This window comes from Triturus cristatus, chromosome 1_2 (assembly GCF_964204655.1).
Source record: "Triturus cristatus chromosome 1_2, aTriCri1.1, whole genome shotgun sequence".
Taxonomy (NCBI): Eukaryota; Metazoa; Chordata; class Amphibia; order Caudata; family Salamandridae; genus Triturus; species Triturus cristatus.
In genome coordinates this window covers 586,983,254-587,009,665 of record NC_140580.1, presented here as the reverse complement: position 1 = coordinate 587,009,665, position 26,412 = coordinate 586,983,254, and the positions used below count along the sequence as shown (strand labels likewise).

The 26,412-nt window shown below is 46.0% G+C and overlaps 1 protein-coding gene across 1 annotated transcript in view; it reads left to right on the top strand.

The window, feature by feature from the left end:
* The window catches only part of LOC146867693 (calcium homeostasis modulator protein 3-like), a 78,365-nt gene extending 56,418 nt beyond the window's left edge, over positions 1 to 21,947 (top strand). Inside the window, exon 4 of the mRNA XM_085615036.1 lies at positions 21,281 to 21,947. Coding sequence (XP_085471162.1) covers positions 21,281 to 21,712 — 432 coding nt within the window. The 3' untranslated portion in view covers positions 21,713 to 21,947. The remainder of the gene's footprint in view (positions 1 to 21,280) is intronic.
* Positions 21,948 to 26,412: the final 4,465 nt, after the last annotated feature.

Below are 26,412 nucleotides of genomic sequence, written 5' to 3'. Positions count from 1 at the left end.
CGGCGGCCATTTTGAGGTCAGGCGCGAGATTTGCCCAATCCCACTGTCAGGGACCACCGGCGGCCATCTTTAAGTCAGGCAGATGAGCCAAACAGCAAACAAACATTGGTAAATGAAACTGAAGTAACAAACAAGCATTGGTAAATACAATAGAAGCAACAAACAAGCATTGGTAAATGAAACGGAAGTAACAAACAAGCATTGGTAAATACAATAGCAGCAACAAACAAGCATTGGTAAATGCAACAGAAGTAACGCATAAGCATTGGCAAAGGAAACAGAAGTTGCAAACAAGCATTGGCAAGTGCAACAGAAGTAACAAACAAGCACTGGCGAGCGTAACGGAGAGCAAACAAAGTCTGTAAAAGCAATCAGCAATAACAGTTGAACAATGCCCGACACAGCTCCCACAAGCATGTTTGGAGCCTCATTCCTGCGCCGCCCCGAGCCCCTCGTTCTTGAATCTGGTGGGGGCATGGGTCAGCGATGGCAAGAATGGATAGAAGATTTCGAGGACTTCATGAAAGCGTCCAAGGTGACGGACCTTGAAGAACAACTGTTTGCTCTCAAGAACCTGATTGGCAAGGAAGCTGGACGAATCATAAAAGAACTGCCTGCTGAGTCCTCTGGTGACTATGACAAAGTCTGCGAAGCACTAAATCGCAAGTTCCTACACAAAAGGAACGTTGTCTATGAGCGGTACACATTCAATCTGGCCGCGCAAGAGAAAGGTGAGCAAATGGGGGTGTTCGTCACACGTCTGAGACGACTGACGAGATACTGTGATTTTGACAAGTTTTCAACTGAAGACGCCCTTCGGCTGAGAGTCATAGAAGGTTGCCTCTCTGAACCACTGAGATGCAAATTGCTCAAGAGAAGCTACTCGCTGGAAGAGATTGAAGAGATAACGAGAGTAGATGAACAAGCCGATGAACATGCGAAGAAAATAGAAGCAGGGAAAGGTGAGAGACGGGAACAAGCATTCAGGATGCAGTCTCTACAAATGCATGGAAGATCCCCACCACAGGTGCGTTCCTCCAGATCCAAGAGACATCACCACCAGTCAAGCAAAGGACACAAAGGCAGAACCCACACCAAGGAACGATCAGACAGACAACTCAAATGTTACAGATGCGGCTACGACTTCCCACATGCCAACGCATGCCCAGCACTAGGACAACAATGCCGGAAGTGTGGTAGAGACCACCACTTTGAAAGCATGTGCGGGGCGATACCCAAAGGTGATCAAAAGGGAAGGTACCGGCAATATCAGCCTTCAAGCAGTCGTCACCATGTCAGAGCAGTCCAGGATAGACGAAACTCATCCACTGGGTCGTCACAATCCAGCTGCCACTCTTGCAGGACATATCAATCTCGACGGTCGTCATCAAGAGAATCCCGATCCACATCACCCATCTCTCAAGACCGAAAGAAATATATTTATTGTGTAGCCGACCCTGATCGGCTGAAAGAATACCCACGATTGGACATCAGAATTGGTGCTCACCCCACCAAGTTCGTGCTAGACAGTGGGGCATCACTAAACTACTTGCCCGTAACGGAATACCAACGAATGAAATCACCTCCCAAGCTGGATTACGCACATGTACGAGTATACACGTGGATGTCCAAAAAGCCACTAACGTGTCTTGGGAAATTGGCAACCGAACTGTCGTACCAAGATCGCACAATATCAGCCTACATCCATGTCATCGAGGGGCCTGAGGCCGACTGCCTCCTGAGCCTGGCCACCGCAGAACGACTGAAACTGGTTGACATCCTATACCGAGTGGCTGACAAACCAGCTATCATCCAAAAGTTCCCCAAGCTCTTTCAAGGCCTGGGAAAAATGAAGGACTGCCAAATAAGACTGCACATAAATGAACAAATCACACCGGTAGCACAGCATCACCAGAAAATCCCGTTTCACCTGCAAGAAGCCATGGAGAAGGAGCTCCAAGATCTACTGGAAGCGGATATCATAGAAAGAACAGATGGACCAACCCCATGGGTCTCCCCGGTGGTGGTAGTCCCGAAGAAAGGGGAAACCAGCCGAGTCCGCCTATGTGTGGACATGAGGGTGCCCAACATGGCGATAGAGAGAGAGAGACATCCAGGCCCTCACATCAGTGACATGATCACTTCACTCAACGGAGCCAAGATATTTTCAAAACTAGATCTCAACAAAGGATACCACCAGCTAGAATTGCATGAAAGGTCAAGATATATCACAACATTCTCGACACACCTCGGGCTATTCAGATATAAAAGACTAAGTTTCGGAGTGTCATCTGCAGCGGAAATATTCCAAGAGGCAATCAGGAGAACAATACATCACATTCCACATGTCCTAAACTACAGCGATGACATCCTCGTATATGGAGCAACGACTCAAGAACACGACAAAGCACTAGATCAGGTCTGTCATGCACTCATGGAAGCCAACCTCACACTCAACCAAGACAAGTGTGAATTTCACAAACCAACACTGAAATTTTTCGGCCACATATTCTCTGGAAGTGGCATGAAAACAGACCCTGAAAAGGTAGCAGCACTAAACGACACACCAAGCCCAGATGACGTGGGCGATATACGATCATTCCTAGGCATGGCCAGCTACTGTTCCAGATATATACCTGACTACGCCACGTTAAGTTACCCTCTGAGGATGCTCACCAAGCAAGGACAACCTTTTCAGTGGTCCACCCAATGTGAAGGGGCGTTCAGAGAGATCAAAAGAACTGTAGAGTCGACCAAAAATTTAGCTTACTTCAATCCAAAAAAGAAAACAGAGATAACAGTGGACGCCAGCCCCGTAGGACTAGGAGCCATCCTAGCACAATATGAGAGAGAAGAAGATCAGCGACACATAGTAGCATACGCCAGCAGAAGTCTAACAGACACGGAGAGACCGTATTCACTGCCAGAAAAAGAAAGCCTGGCCGTTGTCTGGGCGTGTGAACACTTCCACATCTTCATCTTTGGGAAACACTTTACACTAGTGACTGACCATCAAGCCTTGATCACAATTTTTGGAAACCCACGAGCAAAAATGCCACCAAGAATAGAGCGATGGGGCCTCCGGCTCCAGGAATACACCTACACCATCATTCACAAGCCAGGAAAAGATGCAAACCCCGCAGACTACATGTACCGACACCCCATCAGATCCAGCAAATCAGAACAATCAATTGCGGACAAATACATTCACTTCGTAGTAGACCAAGCGAGACCTCCGGCTGTTCCACTGGAAGCCATTTGTGAAGCGACGCAGACAGATGCCACCCTGCAAGAGGTGAAACGTCGGATTCAAACCAACAGCTGGAGACACACGCAAAGCAGCGAACAGAACGACCAAGAAATGGCGGCATTCAAACTTTCCACGACGAACTGTCAATAGCAGCAAATGGTCTCGCCCTACGAGACACCAGAATAGTGATCCCACGACAACTCAGACAAGGGGTCATCAATTTAGCACATGAAGGGCACCGGGGCATAGTAGCCACAAAAAAAGCACTCCGTGAAAGAGTCTGGTTTCCAACACTAGACCTGATGCTAGAGACAACCCTGACAGACTGCCCGCAGTGTCAACTGGTGAGCCGTCCGGATCCTCCTGCACCACTACAAATGTCTCCACTACCGGAGGGTGTCTGGCAACACATTGCCATTGACTTCTTTAGGCCAATAAAATCGAGCCAATATGTCCTGGTCATCATGGACGAGTACTCCAGATTCCCCATCGCACAACTGTGCTCATCCACGAAAGCATCGAGTATCATACCGATACTAGAAGAGGTCTTTGCCGCATGGGGCATTCCCCTAGTGGTGAAGTCAGATAACGGGCCTCCATTCAACAGCCATGACTTTGCCGATTTTGCTCAACACCTCAATTTCAAGCACCGCAAGATCACACCATTATGGTCTCAGGCCAACGGAATGGTCGAACGCTTCATGTCCACGATCAAGAAAGCCATTGCCTCATTCCACCACAGGCAAATGTCCTGCCACTCTCATGCTGGGACGCCCAGTGCGCACCAGACTACCAATGATGACTATGGCAGCGAACGAACAGTATCCCGACTCTGACCATGAGGAGATGGCAGCCAGAGACAAGATAAAGAAAGAAAAGATGAATGACTATGCTGATGAACGACGACGTGCTACGTCCCCTCAAATACAAGAAGGAGACTGGGTGCTTGCACGACAAGAGCAGCCCCGGAAGACTGATAGCAAGTACCATGAGGTTCCGCTGAAGGTGATACAACAAAAAGGAACTATGATCACTGCAGAGACCGACGGAAGAAGACTTACCAGGAACGTGACGCACTTTAAAAAGTGCGGACCCAACGTTAAGGAACTACTGACTGAACTGAAAGTGGAGAAGAGAGAACCAGAGACACTGCCCCACCGCAGTCAGGCATTGATGGAAATGGCCGACGAGAACGAGCGTGACAATCCTGAACTCCAGTCACGCCCCAGAAGGGTCATCACAAAACCGTCTCGCCTTATTGAGGAACTTTAAAAAAAAAAGGGACAGTTGCTGTGTTGTTCATATTTTGCTTTTCATTTACAGAGGGGGGAGATGTAATGGTGCCGATGTAACAGGACACAATGACCAAACAGGTCAGGCACTAGGACTGGCCTGAGTGGGGACCAGGGCGGGCGGAAAGGGAGGAGCGGAGGGCTAGGAACGGCAGTTAGCCGTTAGCCCGGGGACGAGGAAGGAACGAATAAAGGAGCTGAGCAGTAAGAATCCTGTGTCCGTGTCTCTTCTTTCCACAGGGACACTACAGCTCCTGTCTGTGTATTTTTTTATCCTGGTGTGCACATAGAAAGTGAAACCGATGAAGAATCAACAGGGCTTAGGGCACACAACGTAGGCATAGCACAGCTGTTTTTACTGTATTTGTGAAGGAAAACGGACATTTTCACAACTTCAAGTTTTCACACTTTTTTGGTTTGCCATTTTGCACATACTCTTATATGCTACCAAAATAATGGAGCAGAAATTATAATTTGTAAAAATGTGTTCTTTTCCTGCAAGCTCCACTTTAAGTGGTTCTAGAAAATGTTGTTTGGGCTTTTAGGGAATTGTCCAGACAGTTTCCTCTGTGCATAGAAAAGATTTCCAAAAGGTACATCGCAGAAAAGATCTGTCATTCATTTATGTGCGGTGAAAACGGTCTCACTCTACAGAAGCAACACAAACATTGTAAGCCATCAAGCGCTTAGAAGCAAACAAACATACATTGTGCTGAAAAAAAGTTTACAGCCACTGCAGTAAATGTCGTGTTACTACTGTGCCCTCGGGTCACAGAGGCGATTAGTTTGAAATGCATGTGGAGAGTAGGCAGGGAGAGAGTGTGGGGCCCTTCAGGCGGCTCACAGAACATAAAGATGCAGCACCTCCCTATAGAGAGTTGTCAGACAAGACTTTTTGAATGGACAGGCGGTGACTATTATGACAAATATAAACAGAAGTTAATATGATGGGTAAATTACCAGTAGAGGCCAAGGACAACCCCTAACTTGGTTCCAGTCATCTGGGCAACAAATACGCAGCTTGTTCCCAGCACGCCACTCGAGTCAGCCTCATGTTTCTGCACAAAAATTTCCATGTGTGAGGGGAAAACATTACGTCACAGTCTCCCTTAAAGAAACATATCCAATAAACGTGTTGCTTGATAATAAAGCTTCACTATGATTGGTTATGTTCTTTAATTATCCCGCCTTACATTGCCTGCAATGTCAGGATTGGTGTGAGCACGGGAGTCCAGCACTCCGAGGGAGACTGACGGCCTGTGCTGTGTTTCTAAGAAAATGTAAAGGAGAGTGGGTTTGGAAAGTTCAAGGTGCGCATGTCTGGTTGGACATAGTCAGAACCCTGTCCAACCCCACATGCGCACTGGATCTCAGCTGGATGCCATTTCAATTTCCAATCATCAGGATTGGCCCACCCTGGCACCACCCCTGATGAACAAACATCAGCAAGGCGATCCCAGTCCTTTAAAGAGTTCGGAGTCCGGACTTTGGGAATTTTCATATTACATTCTCGTGGCTCGCTGGCTGCACTCCATAGAGGATCAACTCCCCTGCACCCTGAGGAGAAACAGCTGCTGCTGATTGGCCGATAATCAGATGGCAGCGACCGTTGGCCTTTCTTGTAAATTGGTACAATCTCGGCCCCTGCCCACGTGGGGGGAGTGGGTAGGCCTTTCAGAATACAATTAAAATACTTAACAAAGTATGGGCCCCAAATAGCCTTATCTTTCTTAAACAGGTCCCTAGGCACCTTGTCTTACCCCAGTGCTTTTCCTGGAGTGATTCAGTCTATGGCTTTAGTAACCTCGCATACAGTAATTAGGGGATAGTTGCACCCGTTTGGTTCAGACGGAGCCTCCGTGAGCAGCCCATTCCCCACACTGCGGCACTCCACTGTCATAGCAGTGGGACCCTCAGTACTGTCAGAACAGGTCCTTGCCTTGTCCATGACCCCCCATTGAACATCCCCGAAAAATGGTTGACCCATGCTGCGGCCGAGATGTTAGAGTTCAGCAAAGCGGCTGAATCCGAAGTCCTATCAACCAGAGTGTGCTAAAACAGCCGATGATCTTTCAGTTTTGTTGCATTCAGGAGGAGTTCCCATTTCTCTACCTCATACTCGGATTTAGCCCTGCCTAGCAAGGCTTTATAAGAGGCCATTGCTTCCTTAACTGAATCCCTCTTGCAGCTCTTAATGACATCTGAAAGTATTTTGCGGGCAGCCCTGCATGTTTTGGTGTACCATGAAGCCACTTTAGCCTTTCTAGGGAGGGAACTAGATTCCACCATAAAACGTCTTTAAATGTGCAAAACATAGAATTGCGGATTATATCATGGTCACCTTATTCGGCAGCTGTCAAGACATACCCCCTAGCGATAGGACTGCTTCCAGAGTCATGACAGAAACCTCTTAAATCTGCTTTTGGGTTGAGGTGATAACACTCCACCTCAGCCTTCGGCGGTTACTTGAGGGGACAAACCTCCTATCAAATGTTTTGCTGGCACTAGAGGAGGCATTAAGCCCCAGTGAACGAAGAGTGAGGTCCAGAGCTGTATGGTCACTATCTTGTCACTGTACCACTTCCATGTCAACAACTATGGGCCATAACCTAATATCCAACAGAATATAATCTATTTGGCTCGAACTGCCCTGCCGATCAAATGTATCCCTACCCTACTTATCTGATGAAGTTCTCCCATTGCATGCTCTCAAACCATTGTCAAGGACAATCAATCAATCAATCAATCAATCAAATAATTTGTAGAGCGCACTACATACCCGCAAGGGTTCTAAGGCGCTGAGGGAGGGGAGAAGGGGGGTGCTGTAGCTACTAGTCGAACAGCCAGGTCTTGAGTTGTCTCCTGAAGGTTAGTAGGTCTTCGGTTTGTTGTAGGATGAGGGGAAGGGTGTTCCAGGTTGTGGCGGCGCGATGGGAGAAGGATCTGCCTCCGGCTGTGGTTCTACGGATGCGTGGGATGGTGGCCAGGGAGAGGTCTGCGGAGCGGAGTTTCCTGTTGGGTACGTAGAAGGAGAGTCGGCTGTTGAGGTAGGCTGGGCCGGTCTTGTGGAGTGCCTTGTGTGTGTGGATCAGGAGCTTGAAGGAGATTCTTTTGTTGACAGGGAGCCAGTGCAGGTTCCTGAAGTGCAGTCTGTTGATGAGCTTGGTCGGGGCGCCGGCGTAGAGGGTGTTTCCGTAGTCGAACTGACTAGGGCCTGGGTGACTGTTTTTCTTGTGTCTGTCGGGATCCATCTGCAGATCTTGCGGAGCATACGGAATCAGGTGGGGGAGACAGCGTTAACTTGTTTGGTCATGGTGAGTTTTGATTCGAGGATGACTCCCAGGTTGCATGCGTGGTTGGTGGGTGCGGGGGGTGTCCCCAGTGACGCGGGCCACCAGGAGTAGTCCCATGCTGAGGGGTCGGGCACGAGGATGAGGATCTCCGTCTTGTCTGTGTTCAGCTTGAGGTGGCTATCCTCCATCCATTCGGCGACGGCCTTCATTCCCTGGTGGAGGTTGGATTTGGCGGTGAGAGGGTCCTTGGTGAGGGAGAGGATGAGTTGCGTGTCATCGGCATAGGTGATTATGTTGAGGTCGTGATGTCGGGCGATCCGTGCGAGGGGCGCCATGTAGACGTTGAACAGCGTCGGGCTGAGGGAGGATCCCTGCGGGATGGCGCATATGATCTCGGAGGCTTCGGATCGGAACGGGGGAGGCGAACTCTCTGGGTTCTGCCGGAGAGGAAGGAGGAGGTCCAGTCCAGGGCCTTGTCTCAGAGACCTGCGTCGTGGAGTCGTGTGCGTAGTGTGCGGTGGCAGACGGTGTCGAAGGCGACAAAAGCATTCAGCTGCATAACAGCGGCTGACCACCTCCTATTTGGTGGTAGAGTAAAAGCAGGTATCGCCCATAGTTCATCCTCTTCTCCACTAATTGGACCAGACCCTGCAACAATTGGTTCAAAGCAACAATTAAAATCCCCCATCACTATTCTAAATGCGTCAGGTGGGAGAGATGCCAGATGGCTGCTAACTAGGTCAAAAACTGCTGGTTGGCCTTGTGATTATCATTCCTACAATACGCATCATATAGCGATGAAGAAGCCCCCTTAGAAAACTTTAAATTCACACAAAACATCAGGGAAACCTAGGTCGATTATTCAGGAAGAACATGCAAGGGTGACATTGATTCATGTCGCCAAGCCCCCTGATGGTACGGCTCTCTTGCCTTAAGGGGCAGGTTGATCAAAACAGACAAACCCAGTTCAAAATAAGGAACCTGTTACCCAGGTCTCCTGTAAAGCACAGATTTCGAATTGGTTCACAAAATTGGCTCATTCCGGAAACCAATCCTGTTCTTCAAACCTGCAATGTTCCAGGAGAAAAGTTTGTTATTTTCCACTGGAGCAATGTAGACGATGCTAGCCTGCAAGGCACTGGTGTTATCGTGGACCAGTAGATCGGGACCTTTGACTGCAGCAGGATCAATCATTCTTCCCCCGACTAGGGACAGCAAGCATCATTAGGGGCCTATGATATGACTGCAACAGTAATTTACCCCGTATCCATGCCCTTATCCTTAAAGTTGCCCATTGCCTGACCCGTCGCTTGGACTGGTACAAGTCAGTCATTGGCATCCAAACCTAATAAAGACATGAAACTGTTATAGGTTGTAACAGGGAGGCATCCCCCATGTTCTCTCTTTGTAGCTGGGCCCTCCTATCACTGGGCTGAGTAGGTCTATAAAAAAGCCTAAAGGAACAATGCCAGTGGCTGACTTTGTGGCCCAATATCTGTGACCTGATTGATTCAGCCGTAGTGTCATGCTTGGATGCCTGTAATTTATGACCACACAGTCCCATTCTGTGGTTTTGGATAAGTGGCCTGTCCATCCGATCCTCCACACCAATAATATGTCCACAATTACATGCATAAAAAGTCAGCATTACGGACAAGCCAATGGCATACTTTGATCTTGATCTCTGTTTGGGTCTCTTCAATGTTGAGTTCTAAGGGAGGTACTCTGACTAGGACTGCCCCATAAAGACAGCAGTCAGGTGGAAGGGACGGATAGGACTGGGAACCCCTTTTACGTGGGAGCAGCTTTTGTTCTTGCAGAGGTGGCCTACCCCTGCCCAAACCCCTTCCTCTCCAAATCCTCAACCACTGCTGCACCGCAACTTTCTGAGGACCGTGTTCTATCCCCCAGGGCCAAAGTTGAAGGGATAACATCACTGGCACAGGACACTACTGGCAGCATATGGCTCGGCTTGGTTCGGTCAGTCGAGTTAGCGATGCGACGAGTGCAAGGTAAGTAGTTTTCTTTTTTTTAAAATTAGTTTTCCCTCATCATTATCTGTCAACTACCTCCCCACCCCGCCTCACCACTCTTACTTGCACGGGCCTCTCCTGCTACTTAACCCCCCCCTGGTCTGACTGGAGCCGCCGCCTTCACCCACACAGCTGAGATCAATAATGGCGTGAAGCAAGTTGGAGAGGCAAACTGGAGGTTTATCGAAGAACTATATGCAACACAGGGCACTCTGCACCACTCAGCGCCACTATAGCTGCCCCACCCGCCCGCCGTCCTGCAGCCCCACTGCCCTGCCTTACACCCGTATCCACCCGCCTCCATGAGCGAACCGGGTACGTTGACGGGGACAAGCGGGCCAGCAGACAGACCAGCAGACAAACAAACAGCCAGCAATGGGGCCGCCCACAAGGCAACTGTGGCCTTAGCTGAATCACACTGCCCTCAGTGGCGCCCAGGGGAAAACTTGGAATGCAGTGCGGTAAAGCTAATGACGATAACAGTCCATGCGGGGGTAGAAGCAACCATCCCACTATGAACCCTGTCAGCCGTCCGTGATGCTCCGCTCTCTCCTCTCACCTCATGCTCTAGCTCCCGGCTCCCGCCAAGCGTGTGGGCAGGCAACAAGCACGGCGTAACGTACGGGGGTGGCAAATGCAATACAGACAAAGTTGAATAATATACATAAAGGGAATCTCGCACTGCTGCAGCACGTGTTGTACATACTGTGTGTACAAGCACGTACATACTGCTGCCACCTGTTCTTTAAGTTAAGGAAGGGTGCAAGGGTGAGAGGACAGGCTGCAAGGGAAAGAAGACTGAGTGGAAAAGAAGGAGCACACAGTGCGACGGAAGTAAGCTTTGTTATTACGTTGCTGCCCGCATCTACCAGTCCCAGAACCATATCTTCTCGCTGCTAACACCCATGTACTGTTGCTGTGCCAGTTTTAGGAACATAATAATCATACTGTAAGCCGTGACCTAGAATACTGCTCTACTACCAGCAACGTGCAAGAGATACTACTCTGTTAACAGTATTTTTAATTTGAACACAACTGTCTTAACTATTCAGAAACTAACAAGAAATCAGCCTCATAATACCTGCATGATCCGCGTCACTCTCCATTTCGATGCATTGATCGACCTCCCATCAACCTCTCAGGAGGCAAAAGGTAGCATTCAACCTAAAGGCGGCCTTTCTAGTGAAACTCTACTCCCTAGATGCTGCCTTAAACAAATAATCCCACATTGACAGAAAAATTGTAACTTGCAGCACGATTTGCAACCAAGAGTCCTTGAATGCTAAATACAAGAGAAAAAGACAGTTGGAATGTCTCCCTCACACAGCTGCCAAACATTAAGGTATCCTTCCAAAGCCAAACCAAATGATTTCCACCAGCTCCCAGCCCTATGATCCAAAGGCATCCACCTCCCTGTTGAAATAAAACCCATAAAATGTTAAAGTACTGATGCTAACAAACACTCAAAAGCATGCCAAATCCCAACCAGATCTTTTCCCCGTTGACACTATCCATCAGCATTAGCCCCAGATCTCACCCACAAAGCCTAAGGCAGCTATCATCCAATAGACATCCTACAATAACAACTGGTGATTCAACCGACCACTAAAAAACCTGCCAATTGCCAATGCAATGTCAGAACTACACCAGTTGACCCAAGACCTTCTCAATACCACCCAACACCCTTGGAGCGCTCTTTTGAAAAGGTCATGCTCTATGTAAAATCTCCCTTCGTTCCTCCAACATTATATAACCCATCCCTTCAACTTAATCCAAAGTGTGACTCTTTCCAAAAATTGCACTCTTCTAAAATTGGAATTATTCCAAATAACTGCATGGTCTCTTCCTACGAAATACTCAATCATGTGTCCAGGCCATCCCTGCAGCGGTTACAATGCAATTATCATTTATCTAGGTTACCCTGCAATTTCATGTCATAAAATCGGCTTCCTTATCTTTTTATGAAATTCTGCTCCAAACTGCTCAAGGTGCACAAACCACAACCTCTGAAGGTCCAACCCATTTATCCCAAAATATAACCCTATGTGCTAACCCTTTCTGCAAAATCAATCAATCATGTATTACACTCTTTAGCAATCATCCTAAGTTATGGAAATATGTCTACCAGTTATATACAGCACTGATGTATCCAGGACTTCTAATATGATGCCAATTCGAGCTTCACCCACCTGGGTGCTCCACAAATGCATCAATCGTTCACAAAACATTCCCCACATGATTTCTCCGAACATCTTATTCAGACAAGAGGGGCTTGGTTAAGCTTGATGGCGGAGTAGATATGTGTTAAGAGAGCTCCCGCCATCCTGCCATCCATAATTATCCTGTTTGTGATAGAGCGTAACCTATCACATAAATAAGTAGGGGACATACCTCTCCTCCCTCGATGTGTGTTTGGAATCGGGGTCGGAGCTCCATGGTGGCCCACAGCCGGTGGAGCCGAGGGGAGGAGGACGGAATCATGCGGCCATCTTGAGGTTTTCACCGGAGGACCCGGCTGCGGCGAACAGTCCCGGAAAATAGCCGGAGATCATACTTCCCACTGGGGGGGGGCAATACTGGACTCAGTCTATGGGCTGAGGTGTTTGTTCCGGCTCCTTGGTCGACGCCGCATTGAAAAAAAAGGTGTGGTCGCTGGCTGCGTCAGTGTGGGAATAACTACAATAAGGCCTGAAGCCAGGGACGAGAGTGAGACCTTGCGCCGGGCCTCCGAGGCGCATGAGCTGTGTCAGCCGGAGGACGCGTGACACAAGCCTGTCTCTTAGCACATCAGGCGGCTGCAGAGAAAATTGCAGAACGGCCCTGCTGATGACATATACGGCCTGAGAGGACTGCTGGGGGAGTGAGGATCTCCAATTTATAAGCATCGCAATACATTGCATTCCACGCCATTGCCTCGGAGGTCATATTACGCCTTCTTGCTGCACTGGGGACGGCAGCTGGTGGGGCCCGGGATCGCCCCTGTGAATCATGTTGTGGGGCGTGTGGCTGCGCAACTGGAGGCACCTTCCCCCAGGGGTTCGATATACACGGGCAGCAATAACAGTGAGATGGGTGCGGGACGTCTCAGGAGGAGCACCATTACGAGGATTACATTAATGACCCCAGATTAAATACCAAGAACCCCCCACGATTTAGACTGTATGGGGGAGGCTCACAGTCCCCCAGAGAGGAGCTACATCCCCAAGGACACGAGCTACTGCTAAAACTGATACTGTGAGCACAAGTGGGGGATTTCTCCACGCAACATCACTGTTTTAGCATACCAAGTGCAGATATAAAAGACTGTAGGCACTGAATGAGGAACCTAATGAGTGGCGAGCAGACACCCTTGTAAACCGGACCCGGAGGGGACTTGAGCCTAACTAAACTCAGGTGACATATCGAGTGACATCACATAAATAAATCTGAACGTGTGCCCCGGCGCGTGGACTCATTTACACCCTTTCCAGGGCACACATACAGCATTAAATATTGTGAAAGACAAAGGCGGCAAGGCAGACCATGTGAACAAAATGTCCAATTAGGCACAGCCACTCCCCCCGGATCAAAGGCCACCGAATCCGGCTCTGGCCACTAATACGGATGAGCAACCGCAGGACTCTGAGCGACCCCCCTATATATCAGAGGTGCTTGAAGCCATACGTACCTCGGGAGAGGTGTTCAATAAAATTGACTCAGTTGCCATAGATGTTAATTTATTGCGATGTGACCTGGTAAGGTCTCTGATAGAGTCACCACTACTGAGCAGACGGTGGACATGCTCCAGAGGGAACTCCATACCTTGAGGGATACAGTTATTGGTCTACAGAGAAATGTGGGACACCTGGACGATCGAGCAGAAGATGCGATAGGGAGATCGAGAAGAAACAAACTCCGCTTCATGGGATTTCCTGAGAAGGCGGAAGGTCCGTCCACAGATCTGTTCATTGAGGATTGGCTGACCCGTGTATTGGCTCCAAGGAAACTATCCAAGTTCTTCTCTGTGGAAAGGGCGCACAGAGCATTGGTCCCCCTCCCCCCCCCCTCCCCCCGAGGCCAGAAGCACCTCCAAGGGCCCTCATAGCAAGGTTTCTCAATTTCCGGGACCGTGATCTTATCTTGCAGTTTACCCCACGCCATGGCCCGCTAATGCATGAGGGTCATCAGATTTCCATATACCCAGATTACACACAAAGAGTGCAGGAACAAAGACTCTCCTTCCTGGTGGTGAAACGCCGTATTCAAGACCTGAATCTTAAGTACAGTCTCCTATTCCCCGCGCAAGTGAGAGTCGAGTGTGGGGACAAAAAAGCATTGTTCTTCTTTTCAGCGGGGGAAGCTAGTGACTGGTTGGACACAAGAGGATCACCAGAGGCCTGTTTCGTGCCCTCACCCATCACACCGAGGAAGTCTGGGTCTCACAGGCAACCTAGACACCAGGGCCAACATACACAATCACAAAACAGCATCAAAAGCCGTAGCCCGAGCAGAATAATGGTTTGTCCAGATGGAAACTTAAGGCGTCAGACGTCGTCCCGGACTCTAGACCCACTTTACCCGGAGACCCCTTGAACAGCAATCCAAAAGAGGACACGGATGCCTAGCAGAGACACTAGGTGAAGATACGAGAAAAGAACTGGTAACTCCAACAGACTACCCTTGATGGGTGACAATTGGTAAGATTGTACCGAGATTTAACACAGGGAGGGAAGAGGAAGAGACTCATTCTATTATGGGACATTCTATACGAACTTAGGTACATGGCGGGAGTGTGCCCCCTATAGGCTGGTACCTGGTTAAAGAGTTGGAGGCTAGTCCTCACACCTTGCTAGCGAACTAGTCACTTCTTTTGAATAGGGTGGGAGGGAAGGAGATGGTCAATAGTGTATATGTCTGTTGATTTATTTTTAGTTACAATAGTGGGATATTGCAAGGGGAATGGGGCGACATGTGCAAGCCTTACCCTGGGTTAGTTCAAAGGGAAATTGCCCAGGGGGTGAGGGGAAGCTGGGGAAGTTATGATAATGTTTATGGGTCCCCGTTATGTGAGTGCCGGCCTAGGAAATTCAGAACTTTAAAAGTCAGGATAGAAATGTGCATCACAGTTCACACATGCAGGAATCATAATGTGTGAAAGGGCACACGAAGCAAGTCGGATAGACCACCATGAGTAAATTAATTACTTGGAATGTTCGAGGCATTGCTGCCTTTGAAAAACTTAGGCGCATTTTTGCCTACTCAAAAAGATATAAGGTGGCAGTTGCATGTCTTCAGGAGACCCATATCTGGGGGGATTCCATAAAGTACTTACGGAAGAGATGGAGGTGACAAATATACTCTACCTCATATTCTGGGTTTGGGAGGGGGGCGGTTATATGGATAGCCCCCGGAGTTCCGTTTCAACATTTCCATCATGTAGTTGACCCGGACGAGAGATAAGTAATCCTCCATGGGAGAATGGACGGCTCCGAAATTTGTATTATCAATGTCTATGCACCAAATGATGATAGCGCTTTCTTTTTTGCTTATCTTCTGGTAGCGGCCTCCCCTTACTTGGGAGCACCAATAATTTTGTCAGGAGACGTTAATTGTATACTCGATGGGTCTCTCGATCAGGAGCCACCACAACTCCATACTAAACCTAAAATGACCGGAGCGCTGCTGGGTGTGCTACAAGGGTTGCACCTGCAAGACTTATGGCGTATGAGCCATCCTACTGCAAAACAGTACTCATGTTACTCTCGCGCCACTGGAACCTCCAGTAGGTTAGACTATTGGTTCCTTTCTGTGGATCTTGGCTGAAGTGTGGAAGGGATATCATATTTGCCGAGATACCTGGCGGACCATTCCCTGGTTATGTTGGAGTTGGGGTTAGAGGCACAAGATCTGAGATACCCATGTGGCAGCTTAACAGTGATGACCTCACAGACCCTCCATTTGTCGCCGCGATCTCCATGGAACTCACCAGATATTTCCAGGAGAATTGGGGGACAGCCTTGTGCCCCGCGAGTGAGTGGGAGGCCATGAAGGTAGTCATATGAGGAATCTGCATTAAGACTACATATGGTGTGAGATCTCAATTGCAACAAGATGTGAGTAGACATGAGACCGTCTTGGGAAAACTAGAGACTGAGGTAGCCAAGACCGCAGAGAAGTTGACAGAATGGACTGAAGCTAGGGAGGCTCTTATGACAGATCTTCGCAGAGTTGAAAAGCATGTCCACACAACATATAGACAGAAACTTTACAGAGAAGGTGACAGAACCGGAGCGCTGTAGGCTCTGCTGATAATACACGAAACACCAGTAGCTCAGATACTACAAATACGCACAGAGAATGAAGTATTAGTGTACTCGCAAAAAGTGATAGCCGACGCCTTGGCACATCACTTGCAAAAGGTATACACTAGTAGAGCTGGACTGGATCCAGAAGTATTGATATCATATTTAGACATGGTGGACCTCCCGTCCTAGCCCCTGAGGACCAAGACATACGCAATGCCCGATTGCTAAAGGTGAAATCATTAGCACTATAGACCGTCTCAAAATGGCCAAGAGCCTGGGCTCCGATGGGCTCCCTGTGGAATTTTATAGATGTTTTGCCCCTCTTCTCGCAGACAAGCTCCTAGAAGTATATAATGAGGGCTTCAATAAAGGCAGTTTGCCTCCTACAATAGGGAAGGCACTCGTGGCTATGATTTTAAAAAAAGATGAAGATCCTGTCCAGCCAGCCTCATACAGACCAATATCGCTGTTGAATGTTGATATGAAAATATTAAGCAGCATTATGGCGGATTGACTCCTCCCAATGGTGTCGCAATCAATCCACTCCGACCAGGCGGGCTTTATCCCTGGCAGGAACACAACCTGTAACTTGAGACGACTGTCACATATATGGCAGGCCCCTAGATTAATAGAGATGGACAGTGCCGAGGTGCTCTTAAATGTCGAGCAAGCGTTCAACTCTGTGGAGTGGCCGTATTTGTGACAAGTCCTTAGGCGAATGAGAGTGGGTGACACCTATCTTTAATGGATTCAACTACTCTACGCAGCCCCCACGGCTAGACTACGGATAGGAAGATTGGTATCAAAACAATTAGCACTATGACGTGGCACCCGACAAGGATGCCTGCTCTCACCCTACTTTTCGCAATGGCGATGGAGCCAATGGCCATTCGACTAAGAGACACGATGGAGCCATGGGTTATACAGTTGTGGCACACCACTCACAAAGTCTCGTTGTATGCAAACAACACTCTACTCTATCTGAACGATCCATTCCAGTACTACAATCAGAAATGCAAAGATTTGGGATGATCTCAGGGCTCCATATTAATCGTACAAAGTTCAGGGTGGTCCCACTGGGTAGAACGGCTCAGATTTCACTGCTTTGCAACCGCCTATTGAGTTACCTTGGGCAGAAGGAGAGCGATATTTGGGTATTCATCTGGCACATACGGCCAAGACATATCATGAGTTTAACATTAGTTGTGTAATACAGAGTTTGAGGGGATTGATTCAACTCTGGATGGAGTTGTGGTTATCCCTTATGTGACGCATTGCAATCATTAAAATTATTGTTTTGCCCTGTTGTCTGTATACATTGCAACAGTCCTCTATCTAATTCCTCGATCTTACTTCCTCACACTGGAGAGTCTCATAGGGGACCTGCTATGGGAGAAAAAAAGCAGACAAGTGCAATTAGCGACCCTACAGAGAACGTGGGAGCGTGGAGGTCTGGAGGTACCCCAACTTGAATTTTATTACATTGCTTCCCACCTGCAACATGCCATCCAATGATTAGATAACAACGAAAACTGGGAGAAATCACTATTAGTCGGCACTTATGGTGGTAGTTCGTTGGCCGAGCTGTTAATGCTAGGAGCGCGAGTTCCTGAAAAATATCCTTATATAATACGACATATGGCGACATTGTGGAAGGATGTGGTCAGGAAAGTCATGCAACACGCACTGTACGCACCTGACATGCCTTTATGGGCAATCCGACCCTTTGTGGCCCTAGCAGACTGTAAGTCTGTTCGTTGCTGGAAAGATGGCGGCTGCCAGTTGTTGGGAGATCTCTATGCAAATGGACAGTTTCTTTCCTGGGAGAAGACACGGGACACCTTTGACCTAGGGATAGGCCAGTTTCTCCAAAATGGTAAAATATCCAGTGTAGTGCGGGAGCTATTGCAGGGCTTCCCAGAGGAACCCCCTCACCATCAACATACTTCAAACTTTACTCTCCATGGCACGGGGGTAGACTAGTCTCACATATTTACCGGGCACTCTGTGAGGAACTGCCCATAACGCCATTACCACTTCAGCAGAAATGGGACATGCTAATGGACGAACCCTTGACTACATGTGAATGTAAAAGGGTGTATGAAGGGGTGCAGAAAGTCAGTGAAAATGCACAATTTAAACTCCTCCAATATAATGCAGTGCATCAAACTTATTTTACTCCACGTACATTACACACAATATATCAAAACCGTTCAGATAGCTGTCCTAGATGTGGAGCCTGAGGGGCAGATTTTCTCCACATGATTTGGCACTGTTCATTGTTACACCCCTACTGGGAGGAAGTATTAAGTCATCTAGGAGAAGCGGCAGGTTGGACCATGCTAAAAAAGGTTAAACAATTCCTGCTTGGACTATTGCCCACGCCCAAAAACAAAAAACTAAGCAGACGCTTTGTTAATCTGGGGTTGGTTTTTGCCAAAAGACGTATAGTAATAACATGGATGCACCCACAACCACCGAAATTTACAAATTGGAGGAGAGATATGAGTGAATGGGCAACCGCAGAGGTGGTGCGAATGAGATTTTTAAGAAATGATGAGAAAGTTGAAGAGGACCGACTGGCATGAACCACGATGTTGATGGATCTCCAGAAAAGTCAGGAGTCGGTTTCCCAAGAGAACACAGGAAGGGAAGGCCTGTAACTACATCGGACAAATTGTGTGGCACATGAATAATCCAACAATCCAGAACAAACTGAAATAAATTTGTATAGGGTTGGGACTCCGTACCGACACTGAATAGGATGGGATGGAGGGGTGTTTCAGTGGGGATCGTGTTAATGCTTTGTTATGTTTATTAGTGATTCACTGTATAAGGATACTCAAAAGATATGTAATAAAATGAATATGTTAGATGATAGAATCTCTGGAACTACTAAATAGAACGGCCTGAGAACAGACCGCAATGCTAATAATTGATGAAAAGTACACTTTGTATGCTGACTTTGTTGTTCCAGGATTTATTTCAAGATGTATAAGTGTGAAATGCCAATAAACAAATAAAATAAAGATCTTATTCAGACAAACTTCACAATTTTCATTACACAACATTTACATCAGGACCCTCAACTTTCCAAAATTCTTAGGTGCGAGTCACAAATTAGCTAATCAGTGATTTCACTGGAATTAACATTGCATTACCTTCCTTCTCCAATGATATCACAGGAAGTGACATCAGCAAAAGTAGTACAATTCTGATCTACTGAATTTAACACATTGTCAAAAAAGTCACCAAATGAATTACACATGAAGGTGTCCATGCTAGGTGTAAACAATAGACCATCACTTAAAAGGCAAATATTACCCTAATGCAGCATGAGTACCGATGGTCTCAGAAAATATATCCATCAAAATCCTCTAACTGCATATGGAATAATGGCTGAGAGAATGAATACATTATTGGCTGTAGGCATTATTTTCACAAGTAGCACAAGGGAGTACATGCATCAATGTCTGTGGGCAGTGATAAGGATTTCCACCCACAGTAATATGTCTCAATGAGCAAAGACCTTATATGCACCTATTAACCCAGACTGTAATAAATATTTATGTACTCAGGCAGTAGTCTTTTTCTGTGTCCCTTATAGCACTGTACACAGATGACCAAGTCATTAATATGCATGTAACCCCACACATTGTATGGATCTGTGGACCTAGGCTATATATGAATCCATTAACCTAGACATTTATGTGTTATTATTCCTGCAGTATACGCATCAATGGCCACAGTAAGGATTATGCATCAATGGGCTTAACCAGTAATGTGCATAATAGATGTAGGCAATAATCTTCACCAATGACAATAGAAAATAAGAATGTGAATGGCCACAGGCTGTATCACTCATCAATGGACCCCATTTGCAACAAGTATCAGTAGGCGCAATAACGAGCATCAATGGTCCCAGACCGTAATATGCATCAATAGTGCCAGTCTGTATCATGCAAGAATGGCCCAACACAGTGCATGTATGAATGGCTGTTAAATACAGATTGGTAGCTGTGACAATAACAACAGATGTCGTACAGTACTCAAACTAGTCAGGGTAGAATGTATACAGAAAGGATACTTGTTCAAAGACTGGTGCTACAACATCACATGCCCCTGCTACCTGTAGGGGCAATGATGGTGTAACTCCAAAGATGAAGAGACACAATATCTTAAAACTATATACTGTAGCACTCAAATTTGTATACATAACAATGTTTGAGGACAAATAACCTGAAAATTCAGTCCCCAAGTCCAAGGTCGTGATTTTTTCGTTGTCTTTAGTGTGTTTACATGCTTTCAACTAAGTACATGATCATCAGCTGACACATGTTTCGTCCCCAATGGGACTTTTTCAAGGCATGTTCGCCCTAAAGAGTTGGCGAGTTCTTGCATAAAATTTTGAACATCTGGGGCCATATTATATGTATGGCGCATTTTCATTGTTTGTGCCAGGCTCACCTATTAAAAGGTGCACCTGGTGCAAATAATGAAAATGCACTGTAATAGCATGAATGCGCTGTCCCCCAGGGCAGCCGCAAACTTGCGCTGCCCGGTGGGCAGGGCATCCATATGAAAAATGGAGTGGCTGCTTTGAAGCCACTCCGTCTTTCACCGTGCAGGCGGCAACCTGCATGGACTTTTAGAGGGGTTAGAGATCCCCTTGCAGGAGGTTGCAAATGAGGACACCCCCTCTGATGATAGCGCAGGCACCTTATGTGTGCCAGCGCTATCGATATTACAAGAGGGGATGCACAAGAGTCTGTGGCCCCTTCTGTAATACCAAACTGCCCCGGGGGTGCGCAAAGTGGGCGTAAACGGGCTTTGTGCCTACGGGTCAATTGGTAATACGTCCTCTGAAGTTCTTGAATTACTGAGAAAAGTCAATACAATGATGCTAGATAAAGTTTACCTTATGGACGTCTGAGCGTGCATGGGTCTATTTTGCCTATTAATTGTTTTCTCTATTGATATATATGTTGCTTTGAGATTATTTGATATTTGTTAGCCATCACTTTCTCGTATTTATATCGCTGTTTTTGTGATGTAAGTGAATCGCTGTCAGCATACCCTCAGCAGCCACATTGATAGTATTTGTGTTTGTTTCCTATTTCATCCTTAGGCCCTTGGATGGAGCCTGGTTCTGTTCTTCATCTTCCTTGGCGCCCTGGCACGCCTCCTAGGGCCCTTGTTCACCAGTCCAGAATCTATTCAAGCACGTTACTGGGCTTGTTATACTGACCTGGAAGAAAAGTTCTTTGAAGAGGCCTGTATACAGCAGAACCATTCATTCGCCAACAAGTACATGAAGCATTTCTTTGAATCCTTTGGCAAACCCCGGATGAAAAGTAATAATAACTCTAAAAAAGCAATGGGAATTGTGGCCGAGAAAGAGAACCTCTGCACAAGACGATATCCAGACCACCTAATGGGGATATTGGAAACGTGGTATAACTGTAAGCCCCCTGTATCCATCAGAAGCTACAACACGCCTCCACAGAATGAAACTCATGCTCCTTCCTGTGGCAAGGACTTTGTGGATAAAGTCGCTTAGAGGTGGACAATATTCTGCCATTGTTGAACCTGTACTGAATCACGGAGATTCCACTCGCCTGGGGCAGAGGACAGTCGGGGGGAAATGACTATATTTACTTTTTGCAAAGCTTGTCCTACTATTTCCCACTGGCACGTGGACATTGGAGATCAGAGACGATATGATTAGCATGTATTGAATTTAAAATTTTTGGAATCTTTGTCATCGCTGTGTTCATAAATAAAATGAATTAGCAAAAGTGTTCTTTGAGAGTGAACCCTTTTCTAGCAGTGTCTGCCAAATGAGCCCTAAGCACAGATAGATTGTATACCCTTTCCCAGCAATGGAAAATTACTGAGCAGTTTGGTTCCAAAGTAGGTGTTGGGGGCTGCAACATTTTCTTTCATATTGCAGTCAGCCAATCAGATCCTTTTGGATCCATGGCTCCTGCCGAGGATCCACAGCCCTGAAATGGGCAATTGGAGAAAAAGCTCCCTCGGCCAATAGGATTCGAATTTTTTTGATTTATTGTATTCAAGGACATCCGTGGATCCTTAATGGTACAGATATCACTAGAATTTTCTGAAGTTTAACCCCAATGCCCAACCTAAGCCTCTCTTTAATTGCTAATTTCTCAAAAATTGATTTAGCACTGAAATATCAGCTTTACATATATTTTGCTAATTCAACCATTTTCTCCAAACATCAGCTTCTGAAAGAAGTTCTGAAAATGCACACATTTTCATCTTGAATACATGCTTTTCAGTTTTGGTATACATATATTGACTAAACAAAGCATACGTTTCTAATTAAGTAGGCTGGGCTGCACTCAAGAAAGCTACTCACAGGTAGCTGGAGAGCTACCTGTAGGTCACAAGCTACTTATTAGAGACACCTGCTTTAAAGCCAGACCTGTTGACATTGCCAATGCTTGTTCTTTTATTAATCACATTTTTATGTATTGGAATTTATGCAATCAGCAAAATACATAACAGAAGTCTTTGATGCTCAGCATGTGATCCACACATTACAAAAAATCGACAGAAGACAAATGACAGCTGCACAAATAAGAGCAGTAGTGGCATTTTTACAGAAACAGTGATCATCAACTACAAGCCCCGCCACCCACGCTGCATTTTATTGGACAGATTGTGTGGTTCAGGGTCAAGCTGTGAGGTTCAGTGTCACGCCCAGATCTGTCACCAAGGACAGTAAATGTGGTGTTAACACCAGTCTGAGTATTAGGTAATGCCAGGTTAAAAACATTCCCTTCAGGTGCCCCAGATCCAAGAGGGCTTTTGTGGGCAGTCCCGGGCCTTGTACCCTTCTTTCTCCAGGGTAACGCAGCAAACCAACCCCATCATCAATGACATTGGGCGAGTTCCTCTCTCCATATCTATGCAATGCCTCGCTTTGCAATTAGGCAACCCAACCCATCAGTGTATGAGCACTTTTAGGTCTTCCTAGTTCAACTTGTATTCCTAATAGGCAATTTGTGTATGAGGTCTATGGATCTATAACACTCATCTACCAAGGTGGGCTTCACATATCTCCAGAATGGTTGGATTCAGTGTGTACAGATGAAAGAGTATCGTGACCTCATCTTCCATTATCTTTGAGGAATGCAATACGTCTGGGTAAGTATTTGACCTGGATTAGACAAAGTCTAGATGATATGGCTAGACAATTTGGCGTCATTTTAGCTTCCGTCCATTCCATGTCATCAAGGCAGCTGAGTGTAAGGCAAAATGGCCCCCTGCTATAGAATGAGAGTTCCTTTAGGCAGGGGTCAGGAAATAAGTGCAAAGTCCTAAGGCAACTCAATTAACACTCAAAGGAACAACGATACTAAATAAACTGAAGGAACCAAATATTACAAAAGTACAAAATATATTTTATTATCTTGAGACAATACAAAACCAATGATAACTAATTAAAGTAATCCACATGCTCACTCCAGTCATGTCCACATCTACTCAAACATCCACACATCTGAAAACACAATAGAAATATTCAATGCATATGATTAACTCTGCAATAGCTAGTCGATCTCCTTTTACAAATATAGATGGTTAAAAGGTAAATTCAGCACTTCAGCAATGGATAAACACAACTGAAAACCAATAGGTGTCTAGGTTGAGACAACAAACAGGATGAAGCGTGGCTCGAGACCAGATGGTATCTACGCCCGTTTCGGCATGCAAAGTGCTTTCGTCAGGAGAAATCACAAGCTTATATTCTTGATACCTGTAAATGCAAAAACAATACACGTGGTTCCTACAGAAAATGGTGTTTGATTAAAGGATAAATTGTAATAATTAACTGCTTCACATCTGTTCGCAGTGAAATATATAGTCCCAAATACCAAGACTTTCATGCCACCAGAGATTTCAAAAGATAGTGTCACAAAGGTAGCTGCCATCAATACTATTCTATAGATAAACCAGAATAAAAAGATGTGCCCAAACGAGAAAGAAGAATCCTTACATGCTTAAGCCAAATGTTTCAAACACCCAATGTGCTAAAATATCTAGTGGGTTAGACTAACAATACCATGAATGATGCAGGAGTCTACGAGATATGATGCAGGGATTGATCCTTTCCAATGAAACAGTAATTTAAAAGACAGAAGGTATCTGAATATGGAAAGAATTTTAAAAGAAAGAATTACAAAAGTGACATGACAATGCATATCACAACAAGGGCTCTTGAATTGAACATAACTACCCACCTAGGGGAATGGCCAAGAGAACAGCATCTAAATCACTTGCAAACTGCTGATTCCAAAAAGGGGACTGCCCGATAGATTCACACTGGCGCCCGTGTCAAGATAATGTCTCTAAAATAATCCAAAAGGCATATGTTAGCCCGTCCATGAAGCCAAAATAACAAAGCCAAGCAGTACTACCCCAGAGCAGACTCAAACCATGATTAATAAAATACCACATCCTTCCCCCAACTTGGACAAGAAGGAATTGAATACCCAATGGGATCTTAGGGGCAATTCAGATGTAACTATTAAAAACTGTGATATAGGTGGCGGTATAATGGTGTTGGATACTGACAACTATGTAAATAAAATGCAGGCCCTGTTAAATGATATGGAGCATTATCTACCCGTGAAACTAGACCCTGCCTCTAGAGTGAAAAGAAAGATCCATAATCTCTCTAAGACAGCCTTGGAACAAGGCACTATTTGTCAAGATGAATTTGAGTTTCTTAATATTGATCATCCTAGGATGGCGAGCATATATGGAGTACGAAAGATCCATAAGAACAGTTCTGACCCCCCATATCGCCCCATACTTACCATGATAGGGTCTGTCACTGAACCTGTTTCCAAATATGTGGATCACATTCTACGTCCACATATATCCAAAACTGCCTCGCCCATCAAAGACACCAAAGCTATGATTCAAACTGTTGAAGGTCTTCCTTTCAATGCCATGAGGGAAACCCTTGTCACGTTTGACATTGAGTCTCTATACAGAAACATACCTCAGGGAGATGCCTTAAAGGCAGTACAGTGGTTTACTGAACAATATCAAATAGACTGTTGTGCTGTCTTCATTATAGATATCCTACATGTAGTATTTGAGGAGAACACCTTTGAATTTAATGGAAGTCTCTACAGACAAACAAAGGGAGTCAGCATGGGAGCCTCTTGCGCTCCCACAGTAGCAAACATCTCCTTGGCTCATTTTGAGAATACCTTCATACATAACAAAATAGTCCCCATTTATGAATCCATCAATCAATGGGTATGTTATATTGATATCAATCTCACAATTGGGGTAAAATACAGAGTGATCACATCCACGATATTACTCCAAAACTCTATACTCACAAAAGATATTGGGATGTTAACTATTGTGTCAATACCTGACCTTAATGTTTTTGCGTGGTGAAGGGGTAGGGCATTAGTCTTTTAAAGACGAGAACCCTCACTCACCCAAAGGTGACATGCTTCATCATTGGGTTCCCTCTTACACACTGCGACCGCAAGGTTCGCAGTGTGGGCTACAACTCTCCCTTATAGAAGAGGAGCGCAAGGTGTTTTGTTTGTAAATCATCCAATGGAAGTAGGGAGTGAGGGGCAGAGTGCAAACAAAGTGAAAAAAGTGTATTAAAACTAACTCACAGAAGATCAAATTAATTTTAATAGGTGTCTCTGGTGGTTAGGACTAAAACGCTAAGTGAATAGGGATATGGATGTTCCCCATAAATGTAAGGTCGACATGTTTCTGCCTGAGGTGACCTGTTGGTTCAATGGCAATCATCAGGACCCACTTCTTGTCACTCTGATATTTATAGTGAAAAATAATATGCAATTTCAAAGAAAAAATACCATACTTCATTCTGATGGCATCAATCTGAGTGGCACCAGCTGCAGTATGGTCCACAATCTGCAAGAAGTAAACAACTTTGTTAAACTTCTTAAAATTAATTCCATAAATCCGTGTGTATATGCACCATTGTGTCCACCACCTCACAACACACATGCAAATTCAAAAGTCAATAGGCACGCGTATGAAGCATCTCACCACTAGGGTGCTATTAATGTACCACCACCTTCCTGGGGTCCTTTACTGATGGATCTCCAAAATCTAAAGGTGTAAAATGTATAAACAGGAGTAAAATAAAATTCAAATAAAGTTCACAGGACTTAGCTCATCAACAACGTAGACCAATTAATATCACTTATAAATAAGACTACGTGT